Here is a 20,301-nt window from a genome sequence, read left to right on the forward strand (position 1 = left end):
ATCAGCGGTCCCATATCACTCCTACTGCACACGCCCCATACCATTACAGAGTCTCCACCAGCTTTAACATTCCGCTGCTGACATGCAGGGCCCACAGATTCATGAGGTTGTCTCTACACCAGTTTACGTCCATCTGCTGGATACAATTAACTACACTCGGCCGACCAGGAATCATGTTTCCAGTACTCAACAGTCCAATGTTGACGTTGACAGGCCCAGGCGAGGCGTAAAGCTTTGTGCCGTGCAGACATAAAGTGCTCCGATAGCCCATATCGAGGATGCTTCGCAAGCTGGCACTTGTTGATGGCCCAGCATTGATATCTGCAACAATTTACAGAAGGGTTGCACTTGTCACATTTAACGATTCTCTTCAGTCATCGTTGGTGCCGTTCTCACAGGATCTTTTTCCGACCGCAGCGACGTAGGAGATTTGATGTTTTACCGGATGCTTTATTTTCGCAGTAAACTCGTGAAATGGGCGTAGGGGAAAATCCCCACTTCATCGCTACCTCGGAGATGCTGTATACCATCTTTCGTGTGCCCACTATAATACCACGTTCAAAGTGACTTAAATCTTGGTAAACGGCCACTGTAGCAGCAGTTACCGACGTAACAACTGCGCCAGACACTTGTCGTCTTATATAGGCGTTGAATACGCATGCGTATACCAGTTCCTTTGGCCCTTCCGTGTACCACTACTGTTCAAATTGTAACATCTAAAATTCAGAGAGGTATAATCAAAAACTGGAAACGCCAGGTAGGAATAACAAAAGTGTAGGAGAAGACACATGGCTACAGATACTAGGCTGAAATTGATAGGAAGCATCTTAAGGAAATGTAATTCATCCGCAAATGAGGTGGCCTACATTAAGCTTGACCGACCGATTCTTGAGCGTTGCTCAAGAATCTGGCGACCTTACCAGGTGGAATTAGTGGAAGAGGTAGCCAAGACGGAACTAACAGTGGTGGGAATCGCTGTAGGACATGGACAAGATATGTTTATGTATATTTTCACCAATTCTTACGCTTAACAATAAATATGTTCTCATAAAAAAATGCGGGAGATTACTTATTAAACGAACCTCGTATTTGCTAATGAAAGTAGCTATTTCCAACACAAATATTACATGAAGCATTCAGGTGGTAAGTGTCTTCTAAGGACAACATTACAACGCCAGAAAACGATGGCCTTCATAAATAAGTGAGTTATGTTTTAGCTAACTAAAGTTTGCGTACGACTACGAAATATCTTGAGTATAACAATGAGGTACAAGCTAAGCGCCGTAGTTTTCAGTCTCCGATAGGAGTCCTACCGATCCAGTTGCGTCATAAAATAACGCTCTCAGGACAATGTTACTTCTCAGTTAATCTTTATTAACTGTGTTCATATCATCAGTTTATGGTGCTTAGTAAATAACTAAAGCATAATGTCATCCCTCTTGAACGTTGTTCCCAATAATACAGCTTCCCTCTTTATCACTTACAGTCACAGGAAGTAGAATTGCACTGTATGAACCCCGACGGCGCTGATACTGCTTCTGCGAGAGAGAAACTTCGAGAGCTTCTCGGCGAAACAGGTAGAAATAATCCTTTACGACTACTCACTAAGATAGTCCAAGGACGGATTGTCTTGCTCTCCGCAAAACTCGGATGGAAAAGGAAGGACTGTCATACTGTACGTTTCTTATACTATCTTCTACGGACTCACTGACTAAATTGAGACATTTCTGGAAGTTTAGTAGAAATGGGGACTTATTGCGGCTTATTCTCTACCCAATTTCCCGAGAATCATGGAGACATGGTACAAGAACATTCAAACCTAACATGACCTTGATAGTTCGCTGTGATGGCACGCTTTAATAAAAATGAACTAATGGGGCACTGCATCATTCACCGACATCGCGTACGCCGTTCCAGAAATTTCTGAACCTTCAAAAATCCGACGAATTAAACAAAAGCATTTCCGAAATTTCTGAAAGAACAGAACTTGGTGCGTGCTGTTCTCATCCTGGAGAAGGCTGGCAGATTTTGCGAAACCTAAGGCATATTTGTGACAGCTTTGGGCCAGTTTATGTCTCTTCTTGATGTTACTAACTTACAAATGGGTATTTGCAAATGATTCCACTACTTATAGAGTGGTTTGCTTAGTTGCGTCTGTCGCGGCGTCCACATTAAGAGTGTTGGCATCGTAAGAAACGAGATGGCTTGTCTTACCTTTCGCACGTTGTAGCCCAGGAGCACGTACCGCTCGTCGGGAGACAGCGACATCAGCTCTGGCTGGTACTGCTGCAGAATCTGCAACATAAGCGCACCCAGTCATGAAACTCTCTCTGTATACATACACACAATGTTGGGGATGTAAGTGCAGATATTTAATGGCGACGGAGGGCAGTGCACTGGAGAGCGTTACATCAGTATTTACTTCATGTGGAGACTAGTAGTAGTAGCTATTAGTAGTAGAATGTTTTACGTTCTTTACTAACCCGTAGTCCACATGGCAAGAGCGAGCCATTAAGGCTTATTTCTCCCTGCGCAGCAGATCAGGTGTTGAAGTGTAAATCGTTTTGTCTATATTGCAGGCGTAACCCACTTAGTGGTGCGATTATGAGTGTGCAGAAATCATCAGGTAGTACAATGTTTGACATGCTTACGCGAAGATTTTAAGACGCAAGGCAGTTGCAAAAATGACTGTGTGGACGATGTGGCCTATTCTACACCTTATTTATTTTTTAGATCTATGTGACGATGCTGTGATGAGCATATTTATATATTTTGACGATGTCATTACGGCCTTATCACTTTAGGACATGGTATAGCAAAGATCTGAGGATGGTCATTACTGGTTGAAACCGGTCATATTGTGATCAAAACCTGGAATAAAAAACATTCGCAAAGAAATAAAGTACAATGAATAAACTGAAGCATATACACGTCGACATTGACACGGCTAATCTCCGCTATCCAATTGACCGTTAGGTCCTTCATTGTGTGGGACCTGTTTTTTGTACATTGTTCCTTTAAGGCAGCGAAGCAGTCTGGGAATGCTGAATCGAAAGAAGTTGGAGAGCCCTAATCCTTTCGATACGTTTCTAGCGCTGCGTTCAGGGCAGTAAAAAGAAGCTCTGTTTCTGCAACAGCCAGTCTTGCGAGTACTTGCGATTGCTCGTTGCAGAAGGGAACAACTGGTGCCGGCATGGCAACTTGTAAGCCCGACTGTAAACACCTGATGGCAGTTCTCGAAACAGACGAACTTGAAAACCGAGTGTTACTTTTCTGAGGACGTACATTTTCGGAGTAGTCAGCCAACGTATTGTCCTTTCGTACCCATTAGTTATTTGTTTTATTTGACCTGGGAAGTTTGGGAGCTTCAGGCGGTCTCCTACATGTCAAAAACTACTACAAAATATTCTTAATTTCTGTGTGCGTGCTTGAAATTTTATCACAGGTATAGTTTCAATTATGCCCACCAATAATAAATGATGAACAACGATAACAAAAATAAGAAATAATAATAGAAGCTATCAAGATCGACAATAATATGAACTATTTGTGGTGTCACCGCCAGACACCACACTTGCTAGGTGGTAGCCTTTAAATCGGCCGCGGTCCGGTAGTATAGGTCGGACCCGCGTGTAGCCACTATCAGTGATTGCAGACCGAGCGCCGCCACACGGCAGGTCTAGAGAGACTTCCTAGCACTCGCTCCAGTTGTACAGCCGACTTTGCTAGCGATGGTTCACTGGTTTCTACGGTCTCATTTGCCGAGACGATAGTTAGCATAGCCTTCAGCTACGTCATTTGCTACGACCTAGCAAGGCGCCATTATCAGTTAATATTGATATTGTACATAATGTACCGTCAAGACCGACGTTCGTCATTAATGGATTAAAGTTAAGTATTCCACCAGCTACGTCCTTTTTTCTAAATTCTAATTTCCTTGTCCTGTTCCCGACCTCACGCCAGCCTGCGTGAGCTAAATCGCGTGCCTTTCGGCCTCCTCTAGTAACACGGTGTTGGCTCTCCTGCCAACCACAACACTATTTGTTCGCAGTAAAGATAACATCAGTTGTATTTGCTGGTTTCACCCACATGCAACCGGTTTCGGTGTTAAAGTACACTATCGTCAGGCCCCTAAATGCAGTCCCCGATCTACGATGTTTCCGAACCGGACAGAAACTTTACAGTGGATCCCTCACTCCTGCCCATCCACCCCCCGTCTCAAGCGTCTGAGATAGGACATCAAAAATTTTAAAAAATCAAGATTTCAATAATACATTCATTTTGTAACACACATCTTTCTGGAGAATTTGATGTATAAGACTTACATGTCTGAGGAAATTTAAGATATGTCATTGGTCCTAAGTGCGCCAGGCTTCTTCACACAGCATTCTTCTATAGTATAACGCTGTCTTTCACTCTATGGAATTCAACTGCATATTATTTTGTACTGAAAACCATGATAACCATATTCAGGAGAATGGAAGCTGAAATGTCCTGTGGTGGCTGTCCTGCTCCCAGTCGGCTGGTTTGACATCCTGACCATTTTTCAGAGGAGGAAAAAAAAACATCAGTACTGGGTTAGATTATTTTTCACCGAGATAATAAGAACTCTTCATAAAATTTGCAACTTTTATTGCCTATTAGCTGATAACTTTCTCTTGTATGTGACAAAATGAAATACGGAAAACACAAAACCAGTAAAGACAAGAGACAAACAAGACAAACGTTTCCTCAGTCATCAAGTCCCAGCACATTTTTCTTTTCTAATCTTGTACAGCTTTACACGCCTTGCTTTCCTTTCTGCGAAAGGAATCTTACCTCATCAAAGTTCATTTCATAGGCAATTTTATTTTCAATAGTTAGGATCGTATGGCCGGATAGACGTTCCTGACTCACTGTTGAACGCAGACAGCGTTTAATTAGTTTTAGTTTGCTGAAACTTCCCTCGGCGCTTGCAGATGTCGGTAATGTGCAGTATATCCTTCTAGCTGTTCTAATATCAGGAAAAACTTCATTGTAAGTCGTGCTGGTAGAGATGTTGTAACAGGTCGAACGCACTTGATTCTCCATTAATTTCGGGTATTAACTATTTGAATAAAGCGAATTCCAGGCAAAAACCAACTACACTGAAGTCTTTCGTATATTTTCGTGCTAGATCGGCTCTACTTTTCTGTAGATCCTCAGTCGACATACTTAGAAGTTCGTGACTATCAGGGAAGGCGAAATTTTTATTTAGACTCTTTGCACACTCTACCCTATTTTCAATATGTGTTAAAATTTTGTCAAATACTATTTTTATATCTCTGCAAAACAGCTTAGTAGCGTCTAGTGTTCTTCATTCGACCTCGCAAATTTAGTCGTGTTGTCTTCTCTTTCTGAAAGTTCGTTTGCTTTTGAGGACAGGCTCGATTTACAACTTTTTTGGAATGGATATAGCTTCTTCGATCCGCAGTTCTATTGGTTTCTCTCTCATTTCTTGCAAGATCTTAACAAGGCCTTCCATTAGTACCAAATGGCGGAAATGATAGTGTCCTCTTTCAGTATTTCGGCGTTCGCTCTAATGATCTCTCTAAGAATACCAGATCAAATTGTTAACTTCGCTATGAATTTCTAATCCATCACCGCATGTAGAAGATGACCAGCTTCATACTTAGATTCTGCAACAAAGGGATGATTTTTCGATTTCTTCCAGAGCTTTGATGACTTACTGTAAGTTATTTAATAGAGCTGTAACAGGTATGAGTTTATCCATTATTTGCCACATCATCGTGGACCCAACAAAATGCAATAAAATTTCTGGACAACCCAAATAGAATAAATTATTCTGGACATGACTACGCAGAATGCACGCCCACAACATTTAAAGAGCGTGCTAGAAAAGGAACAAACTTTGCTAGCTCGTTCCTTTCCATAATTGTGGCTGGTCTTCCTTATATATGCCGGCCGTGTTAGATTTGTTGCTGAATGATTCTCCACGAGATTTTTGCGCATCCAGACCATCAGCCTCTAGTTTTTGTGGTATTTGCAGTGTGACATATTCTCCAGCCTTTCCGTCAATTTCTATAAAATCAATTCAGCTTTCCTTTATTTCAAATCCAGTTTGTTATTTTTATGTAATGATTACTTGACTAATTTGTTCGCTGTGAATTACATCTCCAGTGCAGTCAAATATGATGATATGGTTGGTCTGCTTTATCTCGTTGATTCCAAAATTTGCCATTTTATCGATGATTACTTTTTGTATTTTCTTCGACAAATATGATACCTGTCCCTCTTTTACGTGAGATAACTGGCACCTGACAGTAGGATTGTATTTGGCGATCGGAATTATCAAATTAAGAAAATTTCCTCGTCTAGGTTGGGGAAAATTTTCAGTGACATCACTAGGTGTTTCTTTAGATACTCTACAGACAAGAGAATTTGTGACAAAATACACTCCTGGAAATTGAAATAAGAACACCGTGAATTCATTGTCCCAGGAAGGGGAAACTTTATTGACACATTCCTGGGGTCAGATACATCACATGATCACACTGACAGAACCACAGGCACATAGACACAGGCAACAGAGCATGCACAATGTCGGCACTAGTACAGTGTATATCCACCTTTCGCAGCAATGCAGGCTGCTATTCTCCCATGGAGACGATCGTAGAGATGCTGGATGTAGTCCTGTGGAATGGCTTGCCATGCCATTTCCACCTGGCGCCTCAGTTGGACCAGCGTTCGTGCTGGACGTGCAGACCGCGTGAGACGACGCTTCATCCAGTCCCAAACATGCTCAATGGGGGACAGATCCGGAGATCTTGCTGGCCAGGGTAGTTGACTTACACCTTCTAGAGCACGTTGGGTGGCATGGAATACATGCGGACGTGCATTGTCCTGTTGGAACAGCAAGTTCCCTTGCCGGTCTAGGAATGGTAGAACGATTGGTTCGACGACGGTTTGGCTGTACCGTGCACTATTCCGTGTCCCCTCGACGATCACCAGAGGTGTACGGCCAGTGTAGGAGATCGCTCCCCACACCATGATGGCGGGTGTTGGCCCTGTGTGCCTCGGTCGTATGCAGTCCTGATTGTATCGCTCACCTGCACGACGCCAAACACGCATACGAACATCATTGGCACCAAGGCAAAAGCGACTCTCATCGCTGCAGACGACACGTCTCCCTTCGTCCCTCCATTCACGCCTGTCGCGACACCACTGGAGGCGGGCTGCACGATGATGGGGCGTGAGCGGAAGACGGCCTAACGGCGTGCGGGACCGTAGCCCAGCTTCATGGAGACGGTTGCGAATGGTCCTCGCCGATACCCCAGGAGCAACAGTGTCCCTAATTTGCTGGGAAGTGGCGGTGCGGTCCCCTACGGCACTGTGTAGGATCCTACAGTCTTGGCGTGCATCCGTGCGTCGCTGCGGTCCGGTCCCAGGTCGACGGGCATGTGCACCTTCCGCCGACCACTGGCGACAATATCGATGTACTGTGGAAACCTCACGCCCCACGTGTTGAGCAATTCGGCGGTACGTCCTCCCGGCCTCCCGCATGCCCACTATACGCCCTCGCTCAAAGTCCGTCAACTGCACATACGGTTCACGTCCACGCTGTCGCGGCATGCTACCAGTGTTAAAGACTGCAATGGAGCTCCGTATGCCACGGCAAACTGGCTGACACTGACGGCGGCGGTGCACAAATGCTGCGCAGCTAGCGCCATTCGACGGCCAACACCGCGGTTCCTGGTGTGTCCGCTGTGCCGTGCGTGTGATCATTGCTTGTACAGCCCTCTCGCAGTGTCCGGAGCAAGTATGGTGGGTCTGACACACCGGTGTCAATGTGTTCTTTTTACCATTTCCAGGAGTGTACATGACAGCGTTCATTGCTAAATTCAGAATGTGTCTCCATTTTTCTTTCTCAGAGTGATTAAATCTCTCAGTCTTGTCATCAGTGCCCTGGCACGATTTCATTTGCTGCAAGCCGGTTTTCCATCTGATAAAACATTCATTGTGTGTGTGTAATGTTTCATGCTCGGGTCATTTTTTTGAGCTTTTTCCAATTAATGGAACGCTCCCTAGACAAGGCTGATGCAAAAGAGCTGCCGTATAGCTTGCAGGCGGTAGAGTAAACTGCATTTTTTACTTTCGAATGTACAAACCAGGATCTTTTAAGATTTTCCTGACTTGCCATTGTTCCAAACCCTATGTGATATTTCACATACCCACCGTTGCGTTCAGTGGACCTAAACTCTATGGATGTTTATCATTTAGTAATACAGTTTCTTTGTTGAAGAATGGCCTTTGGTGATCCATAATTTATTCATGGTCCGGCCATGTACCTGGGTCCGTCAGACACATAATTTTGTTTTTGTTACCCGTCTACTCAACGTCATCTTCCTGCTGAGATAATACCGACGATGAAGGCTGTTTACCATCATCTGAGACCTGAACCTTCGAATGTACAGTCGAATTATCTTGAATATCTAAGTTATAAGAATTCTTCGAAATATCTGAAATCATAGTAAGAGAAGCATCAGTGGAGCTTGATGACGCGCCTGCTTCGTGAAGCCATTTTCTAACCTTAGAAGCTAATCTATTTATTTGTTCAGTTTTATTCTTACTTCTCTTTCTGTTTTTAGCCCCAGAAAGTTTCTTTCTTGGTGCACTCATCAGTTGCTCTTTACTGCCTAAAAATATAAAAGAAAGTATTTTAACATTGGCGTATGGTCCTCACACACAGAATCATGATCATACTGTGAATTTGCACATGCAATACACGTATTTTATAATTATATCAAAGCACGAGCTTTTTATTTTAGCCTATTTAGGAACCAGTTATACAGTCTTGTGATAAATCTAGGGATAGTAATCTGTGGAATAGGCTAACCGTTGTGTAAATTGGGGCGCACTTTGTACGACGTCATTTTATTCTCCGGATGGTTATCCCTGATATAGTGTACCCGTTCTGTTACGATGACAAAAATGGAGCACGTTGCTTAATTTCGCATGCATCTTTCGTATTTGAAGGCTCTATTACATGAAACTTCCTGGCAGATTAAAACGGTGTGCCCGACCGAGACTCGAACTCGGGACCTTTGCCTTTCGCGGGCAAGTGCTCTACCATTTTTTTTTAATCTCATTTTGTTCGCTTTTGTTCGTTGCATCTTCTCGGGGCGGACGTCGTAAGACATCCATTTATGTTCGTTTTTGATCGATTGGCTCAGTTTTTTTTTATTACAGAGGGCGCGTAACCCTCTGACCGAACACGCTGAGCTACCGTGCCGGCGGCCTATCTGAGCTACCGAAGCACGACTCTGCCCGGTACTCACAGCTTTACTTCTGCCAGTATCCGTCTCCTACATTCCGAACTTTACAGAAGCTCTCGTGGAACCACTGCTTCCCTTTCATGTCCGTCGACTCTTATAACTGCCATCTGATTTTTGTACAAATTGTAAATAGCCTTTCGCTCCCTGTATTTTACCCCTGCCACCCTTAGAATTGGAAAGAGAGTATTCCAGTCAACATTGTTAAAAGCTTTCTCTAAGTCAACAAATGCTAGAAAAGTAGATTTGCCTTTCCTTAATCTTTCTTCTAAGATTAGTCGTAAGGTCAGTATTGCCTCACGTGGTCCAATATTTCAACGGAATCCAAACTGATCTTCCCCGAGGTCGGCTTCTACCAGTTTTTCCATTCGTCTGTAAAGAATTCGCGTTAGTATTTTGCAGCTGAGACTTATTAAACTGATAGTTCGGTAATTTTCACATCTGTCAACACCTGCTTTCTTTGGGATTGGAATTATTATATTCTTCTTGAAGTCTGACGGTACTTCGCCTGTGTCATACATCTTGCTCACCAGATGGTAGAGTTTTGTCAGGGCTGGCTCTCCCAAGGCCGTCAGTAGTTCTAATGGAATGTTGTGTACTCCCGGGGCTTTATTTCGGCTCAGGTCTTTCAGTGCTCTGTCAAACTCTTCACGCAGTATCATATCTCCCATTTCATCTTCATCTACATTCTCTTCCATTTCCATAATATTGTCCTCAAGTACATCGCCTTTGTATAGACCCTCTATATACTCCTTCCACCTTTCTGCTTTCCCTTCTTTGGTTAGGACTGGGTTTCCATCTGAGCTCTTGATATTCATACAAGTGGTTCTCTTTTCTCCAAAGGTCCCTTTAATTTTCCTGTGGGCAGTGTCTATCTTACCCCTAGTGAGATAAGCCTTTTCATCCTTATATTTGTCCTCTAGCCATCCCTGCTTAGCCATTTTTCACTTTCTGTCGATCTCATTTTTGAGACGTTTGTATTCCTTTTTGCCTGCTTCATTTACTGCGTTTTGATGTTCCCTCCTTTCTTCAATAAAATTCAATATCTCTTCTGTTACCGAAGGATTTCTACCAACCCTCGTCTTTTTACCTAGTTGATCCTCTGCTGCCTTCACTACTTCATCCCTCAGAGCTACCCATTCTTCTTCTACTGTACTTCTTTCCCTCACTGCTGTCCATTGTTGGCTTATGCTCTCCCTGAAACTCTGTACAACCTCTGGTTTAGTCATTTTATCCAGGTCCCATCTCCTTCAATTCCCACCTTTTTGCAGTTTCTCCAATTTTAATCTACAGTTCATAACCAATAGATTGTGGTCAGTGTCCACATCTGCCCCTGGAAATGTCTTACAATTTAAAACCTGGTTCCTAAATCTCTGTCTTACCATTATATAATCTATCTGATACCTTTTAGTATTTCTGGGATTCGTCCATGTATACAACCTTCTTTTATGATTCTTGAACCAGGTGTTAGCTATGATTAAGTTATGCTCTGTGCAAAATTCTAACAGACGGATTCCGCTTTCATTTCTTACCGCTAATCCATATTCACCTACCATGTTTCCTTCTCTCCCTTTTCCTACACTCGAATTCCAGTCACCCATGACTATTAAATTTTCGTCTCCCGTCACTACCTGAATAATTTCTTTTATCTCATGATACATTTCATCAATTTCTTCATCATCCGCAGAGCTAGTTGGCATGTCTATATTGGCATGTCTATCTTGGCCACAATATTGCGTTCACTATGCTGTTTGTAGTAGCTTACCCGCACTCCTATTTTTTTAATTCATTATTAAACCTACTCCTGCATTACCCCTATTTGATTTTGTGTTTTTAACCCTCTATTCACCTGACCAAACGTCTTGTTCCTCCTGCCACCGAACTTCGCTAATTCCCACCATATCTAACTTTAACCTAGCCATTTCCCTTTTTTAATTTTCAAACCTACCTGCTCGATTAAGGGATCTGACATTCCACACTCCGATCCGTACAACGCCAGTTTTCTTTCTCCTTATAACAACGTCCTCTTGAGTAGTCCCCGCCCGGAGATCCGAATGGGGGACTATTTTACCTGCGGAGTATTTTACCCAAGAGGACGCCATCATCATTTAATTATACAGTAAAGCTGCATGCCCTCGGGAAAAATTACGGCCGTAGTTTCCCCTTGCTTTCAGCCGTTCGCAGTACCAGTACAGCAAGGTCGTTTTGGTTAATGTTTCAAAGGCCAGATCAGTCAATGATCCAGACTGTTGCCCCTGCTGCTACTGAAATGGTTGCTGCCCTTCTTCAGGAACCTCACGTTTGTCTGGCCTCTCAACAGATACCCCTCCGTTGTGGTTGCACCTACGGTACGGCCATCTGTATCGCTGAGGCACGCAAGCCTCCCCACCTGCGGCAAGGTCCATGGTTCATGGGGGGGATTACTTGATAGATATGGGATATTAATGGCGTGAATTCGCGCATGCGCACTGGAACGAGTAACGTGTGAAACTAGACGGGGAATGAATGATTTCTTATAAAGCCGTAATAACGGCCACAGAAATAATACATCTGCTTACGACAATGCTTTTCGCAGTAAGAGCCTGCTGGATTGAGTGCATTTTCTAGTACGGTAAGGTACGTTAAGGAAAGTCAGAGCGTAACATCATCGCCTCGTCCCCCTGACGTCACAACCCGCTGCGCCCACAGGTTCGTCAACACAGCCACGGATACGTGCTGGTTTTACAGTCCTTATCTACGGATGTCCAATGAAAGGAGGTGGAAATCCTCTTGAAAACTGTACTTTCCGTGGTGAAAAAAGAAAAAAGCCTCTTGTGGCTACAAACTAGCTCTACCCTCGAAGCTTACTTTGATCGTACAGCAGATCTACTGTGCGGTGCCGTGACCTGACTTGTGTAGCATTTGTGTGAGTATTTCTTCATATTCTCATCGTTCCAATGTCATAAGCAAGAAGTGGGAGGGGGGGGTCTGCGGACGTGTGCTGTGTGAGGGAAGGCTATCCGCGGTAACGGCACTGCACTGACAGGTCATGCTCTTGAATGTGGCAGTAATGTCGGGAAATACTTCGAACGAGAGCAAGACAATTGTGGACGCTTGCTTCCTCTCACTTAAGTCACTGACAGAACCGCGGAGGCGTTAAAAATTCACAAAAACACTTATGAGAATAGGGAAGGAAAAGTACGGAGCCGATGAAAATTAAGCTGGACCATCTCACCTCAGCACTCCAGAAAAAAAGAGGCAATTCGAGAAGAGTTTGACGAATATCTACGACATTCAATTTGTCATCACATTTACAGTAAATATTCGAGAAAGGAACATCTTCCCCTCGATAAAATGAATGCTTCCTTAGAAGAAGCAGAGGTTTTCAGAGGGTAGCAAATCGTCACTGCGAAATGTGGAGTACGGCTTGTGCTTCATATATTAAATGAAACTGATGTAAGAAATGTCAAATGGAGAGAGGTGACATCCTTAACAACATTATGTCGATTTTTGAGGGCAATATCAAAGAAACATTTTTATGACGGTTTGGCTAGATGAAACATGGGTACATGGAAACCATTCAATGAGTAACAGGCGGGACAGATGATTCAGTGTGTGACACAATGCCACAGCCCGTTGGGAAAGGTAGCGGACTGATTCTTCTCCATGGATGTAGATCTGCAGGATTTATAGAAAACTGTATGTTGTTATTTAGATCGAATAAAAGCGCCGATAATCATGAAGAAATGAGCAAAGATAAGTTTCAGAGGTGGTTTAAGTACTCTCTTCTGAGAAACTTGAGCAAGCCCTCAGTAGTACTTACGGATAATGCTTCATATCACTCAACTATCCTTGATTAGGCGCCTACAGTTGCTTCCAAGAAGCTCAGTAGTGTGTTACTTCCAGTTAGAAACACTATTAATACCCAAGTTCATCCTTAAATACTTCATTGCCAGTTTTAAATCTTCGGTTTGCTTCTGTCTCTCTCCTGCTGTTCTATGCATTCGCTGTCACGACGTTTTCCCATACCAGACGACTGTGAAAAGAGTGTACTGTCGGATCTCGTGGTTCAGAGAAAACCTCCTTTACCTCTTTACGTTTAAGATAAAATGCAAAAAAAAAAAAAAAAAAAAAAAAAAAAAATATGGCATACCAATGCCACTTCCATTGAATTCGTATGGGCTGAAGTAAAAGGTTATGTGACAAGGGACAGCAAAAAATTTAGATAAAACGCAAAAAAATATGGCATACCAATGCCACTTCGATTAAATTCGTATGGGCTGAACTAAAAGGTTATGTGAGAAGGGACAGCAAAAAATTTACTTTAGCGGAAGTGGATAGAAACTGACGATGGATGCTGTAAACCAAACTTCGCTATCAGATTGGAACAATGTTGTAAGACACACGATAGAAGTAATGTGTCGTGCTCAGCATTTAAAATTTTCTTTGCCTTTTTGTTTGTTACTTTGCGGTTCACCTGTGACTAAACACTCGTCCGCCTTGTTACTGCTATTTGCCGACAACGTGTTATTACGGCATCTTAATACATCAGTCTCGCAATTCAGCAGCGGCAGCTATCACCTCAGCCGTCCCCATTACCTACAGACGGCGTAACTGTCGGCAAGTAGATGACTTCTTTCTTTTTTGGTGCGCGCGCAGCTATCGATCGCTTGAGCACATGGCATGCTATGTACAAACTAGAAACTCTGCTCCCCACCCCTGCAATCTATCAATCACAAAGTAATTTTAATCAAGGTGAGATGGGCGCTAACCTTTCCCGTGTGCAAAACTTTTCCGTTGAAGATACTTCGAGGATGATGGATATAGTAAACAAGTTCCAGAATGTAGTAGAAAATATGAAAACTGATGTAGCCTCATGCAATGAAAATACGCTGTGGTCAAAGTATCCGGGCACCTCCAAAAACAAACGTTTTTCATATTAGGTGCATTGTGCTGCCACCTGCTGCCAGATACTCCGCGTCAGTCACCTTAGTAGTCATTAGACATTGTGAGAGAGCAGAATGTGGCGCTCCGCGGAGCTCACGGACAGAACGTGGTCAGGTGATTGTCATTTGGGTCATACGTCTGCACTCGAGATTTCCACACTCCCAAACATCCCTAGGTCCACTGTTTTCGATGTGATAGTGAAGTGGAAAAGTGAAAGGACGCGTACAGCACAAGAGAGTACAGGCCGACGTCGTCTGTTGACTGACAGACTGCCGACAGTTGAAAATGGTCGTAATATCTAATAGGCAGACATCTATTCAGACCATCACATAGTAATTCCAAACTGTAGGCATTAGCACAGCACAGGCCTACATTGGTGTTTTAAGCACCTTCTTGCTTTCCACTGTTGAAGACCAATTAGGGGATGGCGATTGGATCATTCAAGAGGATAATGCACAGCCTGTGGTGGAGTGGTTATACGACAATAACATCCCTGTAATGGACTAGACTGCACAGAGTCCTGCCCTGAATCCTATAGAGCACCATTGGGATGTTCTGGAACGCCGATTCGTGCCAGGCCTCATCGGCCTACATCGGCACTTCTGCTCATGGCAGCACTCCGTGAAGAATGGGTTGCCATTCCCCAAGAAACTTTCCAGCACCTGATTGATCGCATCCCTGTGAAAGTGGAAGCTCTCATCAAGGCTAAGGGTGGGCCAACACGATGTTGAATTCCAGTATTACCGATGGAGGGCTCCGAGAACTTTTAAGTCATTTTCAACCAGGTGTCTGGATACTTTTGATCACATAGTGTATTAGTGTAAGACTTAACAAAGCTTCTGTGGTACGCGTATGTTAACGGCAACACTATCTTGAAATTAGTAAAAGACCAGTATCTGTTTCCTGACGAGTAACAGATCGTTCTAAATTTCTGAATAACAGATGGGAAAGTATATGCAACAGTTTTAGCTTACAAACAACTTCACGTAGATTGACAGAGCAGCTAAAAATAGGCGTACAATTCTTTAAAGAGCGCAAAACGTAAGTATTGTTGCAAGAAAAAGGATACAGGCTGACAATGGCCCATATGTTGAACCTAAGTTGTAAGCTGTGTACACTGAAATACACGATTTGATAATGTACACAACAAAAGGGCGCCACAGTATGATCGATTCTGATACATTTCTAAGTAAAATAATATTCACCGAACGTAGCCGCATGGTAGATGAACTGTAAGTAGGTATCTAGTATGTTATAAACTTTGAAGTGCTATATGCTTCGTAAAAAAGTTATCTAGGAATTTTACTCACTGGCTAGCTTGTTGTTGTATTTGTGTGTTATAGTTAGAATGATTAATTCAGTACAGCAGTAAGTTTCCTTCTTTATGGCCAGCAGCGTAATATATGCATGCTAACGACATGATTGTTAAGAGTAGATACACCAATGAGCTGCTTATAATAAGCAATTTTTATTTACGGTGGACTGTTTCGGTTTAATCGCCTTATTCCAGCACCAGCAATTGCAATTTTGGTGAGAACGCGTATGGATGCCAATGTCATACATACACTTCTGGAAATGGAAAAAAGCACACATTGACACCGGTATGTCAGACCCACCATACTTGCTCCGGACACTGCGAGAGGGCTGTACAAGCAATGATCACACGCACGGCACAGCGGACACACCAGGAACCGCGGTGTTGGCCGTCGAATGGCGCTAGCTGCGCAGCATTTGTGCACCGCCGCCGTCAGTGTCAGCCAGTTTGCCGTGGCATACGGAGCTCCATCGCAGTTTTTAACACTGGTAGCATGCCGCGACAGCGTGGACGTGAACCGTATGTGCAGTTGACGTACTTTGAGCGAGGGCGTATAGTGGGCATGCGGGAGGCCAGGTGGACGTACCGCCGAAATTGCTCAACACGTGGGGCGTGAGGTCTCCACAGTACATCGATGTTGTCGCCAGTGGTCGGCGGAAGGTGCACGTGCCCGTCGACATGGGACCGGACCGCAGCGACGCACGGATGCACGCCAAGACCGTAGGATCCTACACAGTGCCGTAGGGGACCGCACCACCACTTCCCAGCAAATTAGGGACACTGTTGCTCCTGGGGTATCGGCGAGGACCATTCGCAACCGTCTCCATGAAGCTGGGCTACGGTCCCGCACACCGTTAGGCCGTCTTCCGCACACGCCCCAACATCGTGCAGCCCGCCTCCAGTGGTGTCGCGACAGGCGTGAATGGAGGGACGAATGGAGACGTGTCGTCTGCAGCGATGAGAGTCGCTTTTGCCTTGGTGCCAATGATGTTCGTATGCGTGTTTGGCGTCGTGCAGGTGAGCGATACAATCAGGACTCCATACGACCGAGGCACACAGGGCCAACACCCGCCATCATGGTGTGGGGAGCGATCTCCTACACTGGCCGTACAGCTCTGGTGATCGTCGAGGGGACACTGAATAGTGCACGGTACATCCAAACCGTCATCGAACCCATAGTTCTACCATTCCTAGACCGGCATGGGGACTTGCTGTTCCAACAGGACAATGCACTTCCGCATGTATCCCGTGCCACCCAACTTGCTCTAGAAGGTGTAAGTCAACTACACTGGCCAGCAAGATCTCCGAATCTGTCCCCCATTGAGCATGTTTGGGACTGGATGAAGCGTCGTCTCACGCGGTCTGCACGTCCAGCACGAACGCTGGTCCAACTGAGGCGCCAGGTGGAAATGGCATGGCAAGCCGTTCCACAGGACTACATCCAGCATCTCTACGATCGTCTCCATGGGAGAAAAGCAGCCTGCATTGCTGCGAAAGGTGGATATACACTGTACTAGTGCCGACATTGTGCATGCTCTGTTGCCTGTGTCTATGTGCGTGTGGTTCTGTCAGTGTGATCATGTGATGTATCTGACCCCAGGAATGTGTCAATAAAGTTTCCCCTTCCTGGGACAATGAATTCACGGTGTTCTTATTTCAATTTCCAAGAGTGTATTAAAGTAGCTGTCTTGTACTCATGTCTAGATTCATGTGACGTGCATATTTCGACGTTATTGTACTTTTTTTTTACTGTCACTGTTTTAATAAGATCGTAAATGATGTCAAGATGTTGAAATTAAATGATAATTACGACGTGACAGCAGTTTGACACAGTCACTCTTACGATGCTATATGTTTACAACGATATTATTTTAGTAGCTAAAATTTATTACAATTATCTTTAGTTGTTGTACATGTTACTTTCGAATAATCCATTTTCGTGTTGTACTAGTTCAATAAAATTTTTAAGGTAGTACTTGTGTGTAATTCTGAATATTCGTTTAATATTCTTTGTGAGTATGTTCTCGTGTATATATAAATTTCTATTTCCTCAAGAATGTTCATTGCAAGACCTTTTGGTATTCTCTGCAGAATGCGTAGTGAATTATCAATTGTATCGGAGGTGTGATTTTGATATTTTCAAATGTAGAAAGAAGCTCCACTGATTATACTCACTCTCTCTAGCGTGTGCTTTATATCTCACGTTAAAATTTATTCCTATTTGGCCAATGTAAATGCTTTTATAGCTGCCAGATGTGATTTTATGTGTGCCTGAGTTACTTTATTTCAATGGTCTAGTGATGGCGAGCGTAATTTTATTGAAAAGCTGTTATTGGTTCGAAAGGCTAGTTGAATATTTATGGCTTCAAAAAGTGAATTAATTATGTTGGAGATTCTACCAAGGTAGACTGCTGGTACTCGTCTTATTTTCAGTGTTGGTGATGTTTCTTGATTTAAGCATATCTCGCTATGTATCGTGTTCTGCTTTGGTGTTTTACATTTATAATATAATTTTGTGATTATGTAGGGGGCAAAATCATTTGTGTAGTCTATATAACTGAGTGTGTTAAGATTTTTTTGAATTGCTGGCTTTTCTAATGGGAGGTTACTTAATATATTAATCATTTAATGGGAAAATGGTAATTTATGAGCCAATAGGTGACAGGAACTGACATTTATAATATTAGCAGAAATTGTATTCTTTCTATATATATCAAATGTGTGGCAATTATTAGTTTTGCCAATTGTGAGGTCTAGAGAGTTGATGGAATTGCCTTTCTCGGTTTCCATAGTGAATTTAGTTTTAGGATGCAGTTAGTTGAATTTTTCGTGGTATTTTCGATATCTGCGTGGCTGCCATCTACCAAGATGAGGGTATCATCTACATACCTACTCTTTGGTTCAGTGTAAGCCAATCTGAGTTAAAGAATATCTCTTACAGCTATATAGGAGGATATAGACTGGTGTGCTTGCTATACTATTATCCATGGGTACTCAATCTGCTTGGGTATAAAGTTTGTTGTTAAATTCAAAATAGATTTGGGCTAATGCTATTTACAAAAGATTTATAATGTCAACTGTTCCAGCCACGGATATTTTCCTATATTGTAACAGGCTATATTTTATTATTTGGGTTGTTTCCCGTACTGGCGCATTGGTGTATAGATTAGCAACATCAAATGGAACAAATTTACCATTAGGTGGTATTTGTATGTCTTTCATATCTCTTGCCAGAGTACGCGAACCTTTGATCGTGTACTTTTTGTTGAATGTATAACGTTTTGTTATTAGCCTGTTTAGTTTTTTGCTTATCAAATATGATGGGCTATTTATGAGATTATTGCGGCCGGATCGGAACAGTCGGTTTATATGTCTTTGGTTGGGCTCGAAATTTTAATGTAGTTGGATTTGTTTGTGTTCTGTAGGAAGTACATTTGCTGAAATATTGATCATATTTGTGCACTCACTGTTACAGTTATTGATATGTACAAAACCAATTTCTATTATGTGATCATTGTTATTATATTGGTGACAAATATAGAGACTAAGTTATCAACATTTTCGATTAACAACCATAATTCTTTTAATATACGTATCTGGGGTAGAAGTGCACCTATGCACATATCCAAACTGCTGCTGTTATAGTTTGAGTAACAGTAACTATTACAAACATAATTTTGGCTTGTGCAATCATCTATTCCTGTTATAGGTAGTGTGGGTGAGAGGATGAAGTAAATGGAGACGTAACATTTTTACTGTCTTCTTAATTTTTTGTATAATCCTCTTCTTAAAGCAGTCAATTTTAGAAAGAACTAGCAGAGTTGCGAATTGTGCTGCATCAAATGTAACAAGATGAGACCCAGAGAGTGGAAGAAGAACTGGATCAGTTGAGAAATTTCATTGTATTCAAAATAAGACATATAATAGAGAAATTAGAAGATTTCAGCAAGAAAGTAAATGAATCTATACACATTTGTTTATCTTTTCCATTTAATTAAACTGAGGCATGAAATAATTAACAAAACTGTCTCTTTTTCCTGTTGCACGTTGGCATATACATCCTTTTACTAATCCCGCTGGCTTTCTAGTTATCAATATCAACGAAGTCTCCAATGTAGAGAAAGTAATCACCAGGGGCAAAGTATTTTGGCGTCAATAGCAGCTGATTAATTGGTGGAACAGAGCTGCTTCTGACGGAAAGGAAAGAATTACATCTGACAAATCCGTACGTCATAGCTAAACTATATTTAAAAGACATTTCACTAACTCTACAGAAGAGCACAAAGAAGCTGCTGCAGATTAGACTTTCCTACCTGTAAAGTAAACAGATATACAATTACGAACAGCTGCGTTTTTTGTATCCTTTCCCAGTAGTCTCTATGTGGAATTTGTCTTTATTATGATCACTTAGCACGAACTAACGCTGGGCTCTGCTTGCACATACGATACAGTCAAGTTACTGAATGTCTTTTCTGTAAACCATATACATCTAATAGTTTGCCAGTAAGATCGTACTACTTAAATAAGCCAAGTGCCATAAAAACCTCAAAATCTTCATTTTTGCGCTTACGATAGTTTACCAGAATGTGGGTGACAGTGGAAGAAATTTAAAAACACTGCTTGCCAGTCATAACATCTATATGCTACGATTATGTGTATTGAACAACTAAAGATTCCTGCGTGGCAGCTTTGTGTGCTTCACAGCAATCGCTCTACATCTGAAACTGACGCGCTTCTTAGATAGCCCAC

The 20,301-nt window shown here is 42.7% G+C and overlaps 1 protein-coding gene across 1 annotated transcript in view; it reads right to left on the reverse strand.

Annotated features, from left to right (window-relative positions):
* The window catches only part of LOC126272338 (venom dipeptidyl peptidase 4-like), a 281,131-nt gene that overhangs the window by 189,114 nt on the left and 71,716 nt on the right, over window positions 1-20,301 (reverse strand). The window contains exon 4 of the mRNA XM_049975126.1: window positions 2,215-2,295. Within this exon, the coding sequence (XP_049831083.1) occupies window positions 2,215-2,295 (81 nt within the window). The remainder of the gene's footprint in view (window positions 1-2,214; window positions 2,296-20,301) is intronic.

This window comes from Schistocerca gregaria, chromosome 5 (genome assembly GCF_023897955.1).
Source record: "Schistocerca gregaria isolate iqSchGreg1 chromosome 5, iqSchGreg1.2, whole genome shotgun sequence".
Classification (NCBI taxonomy): domain Eukaryota; kingdom Metazoa; phylum Arthropoda; class Insecta; order Orthoptera; family Acrididae; genus Schistocerca; species Schistocerca gregaria.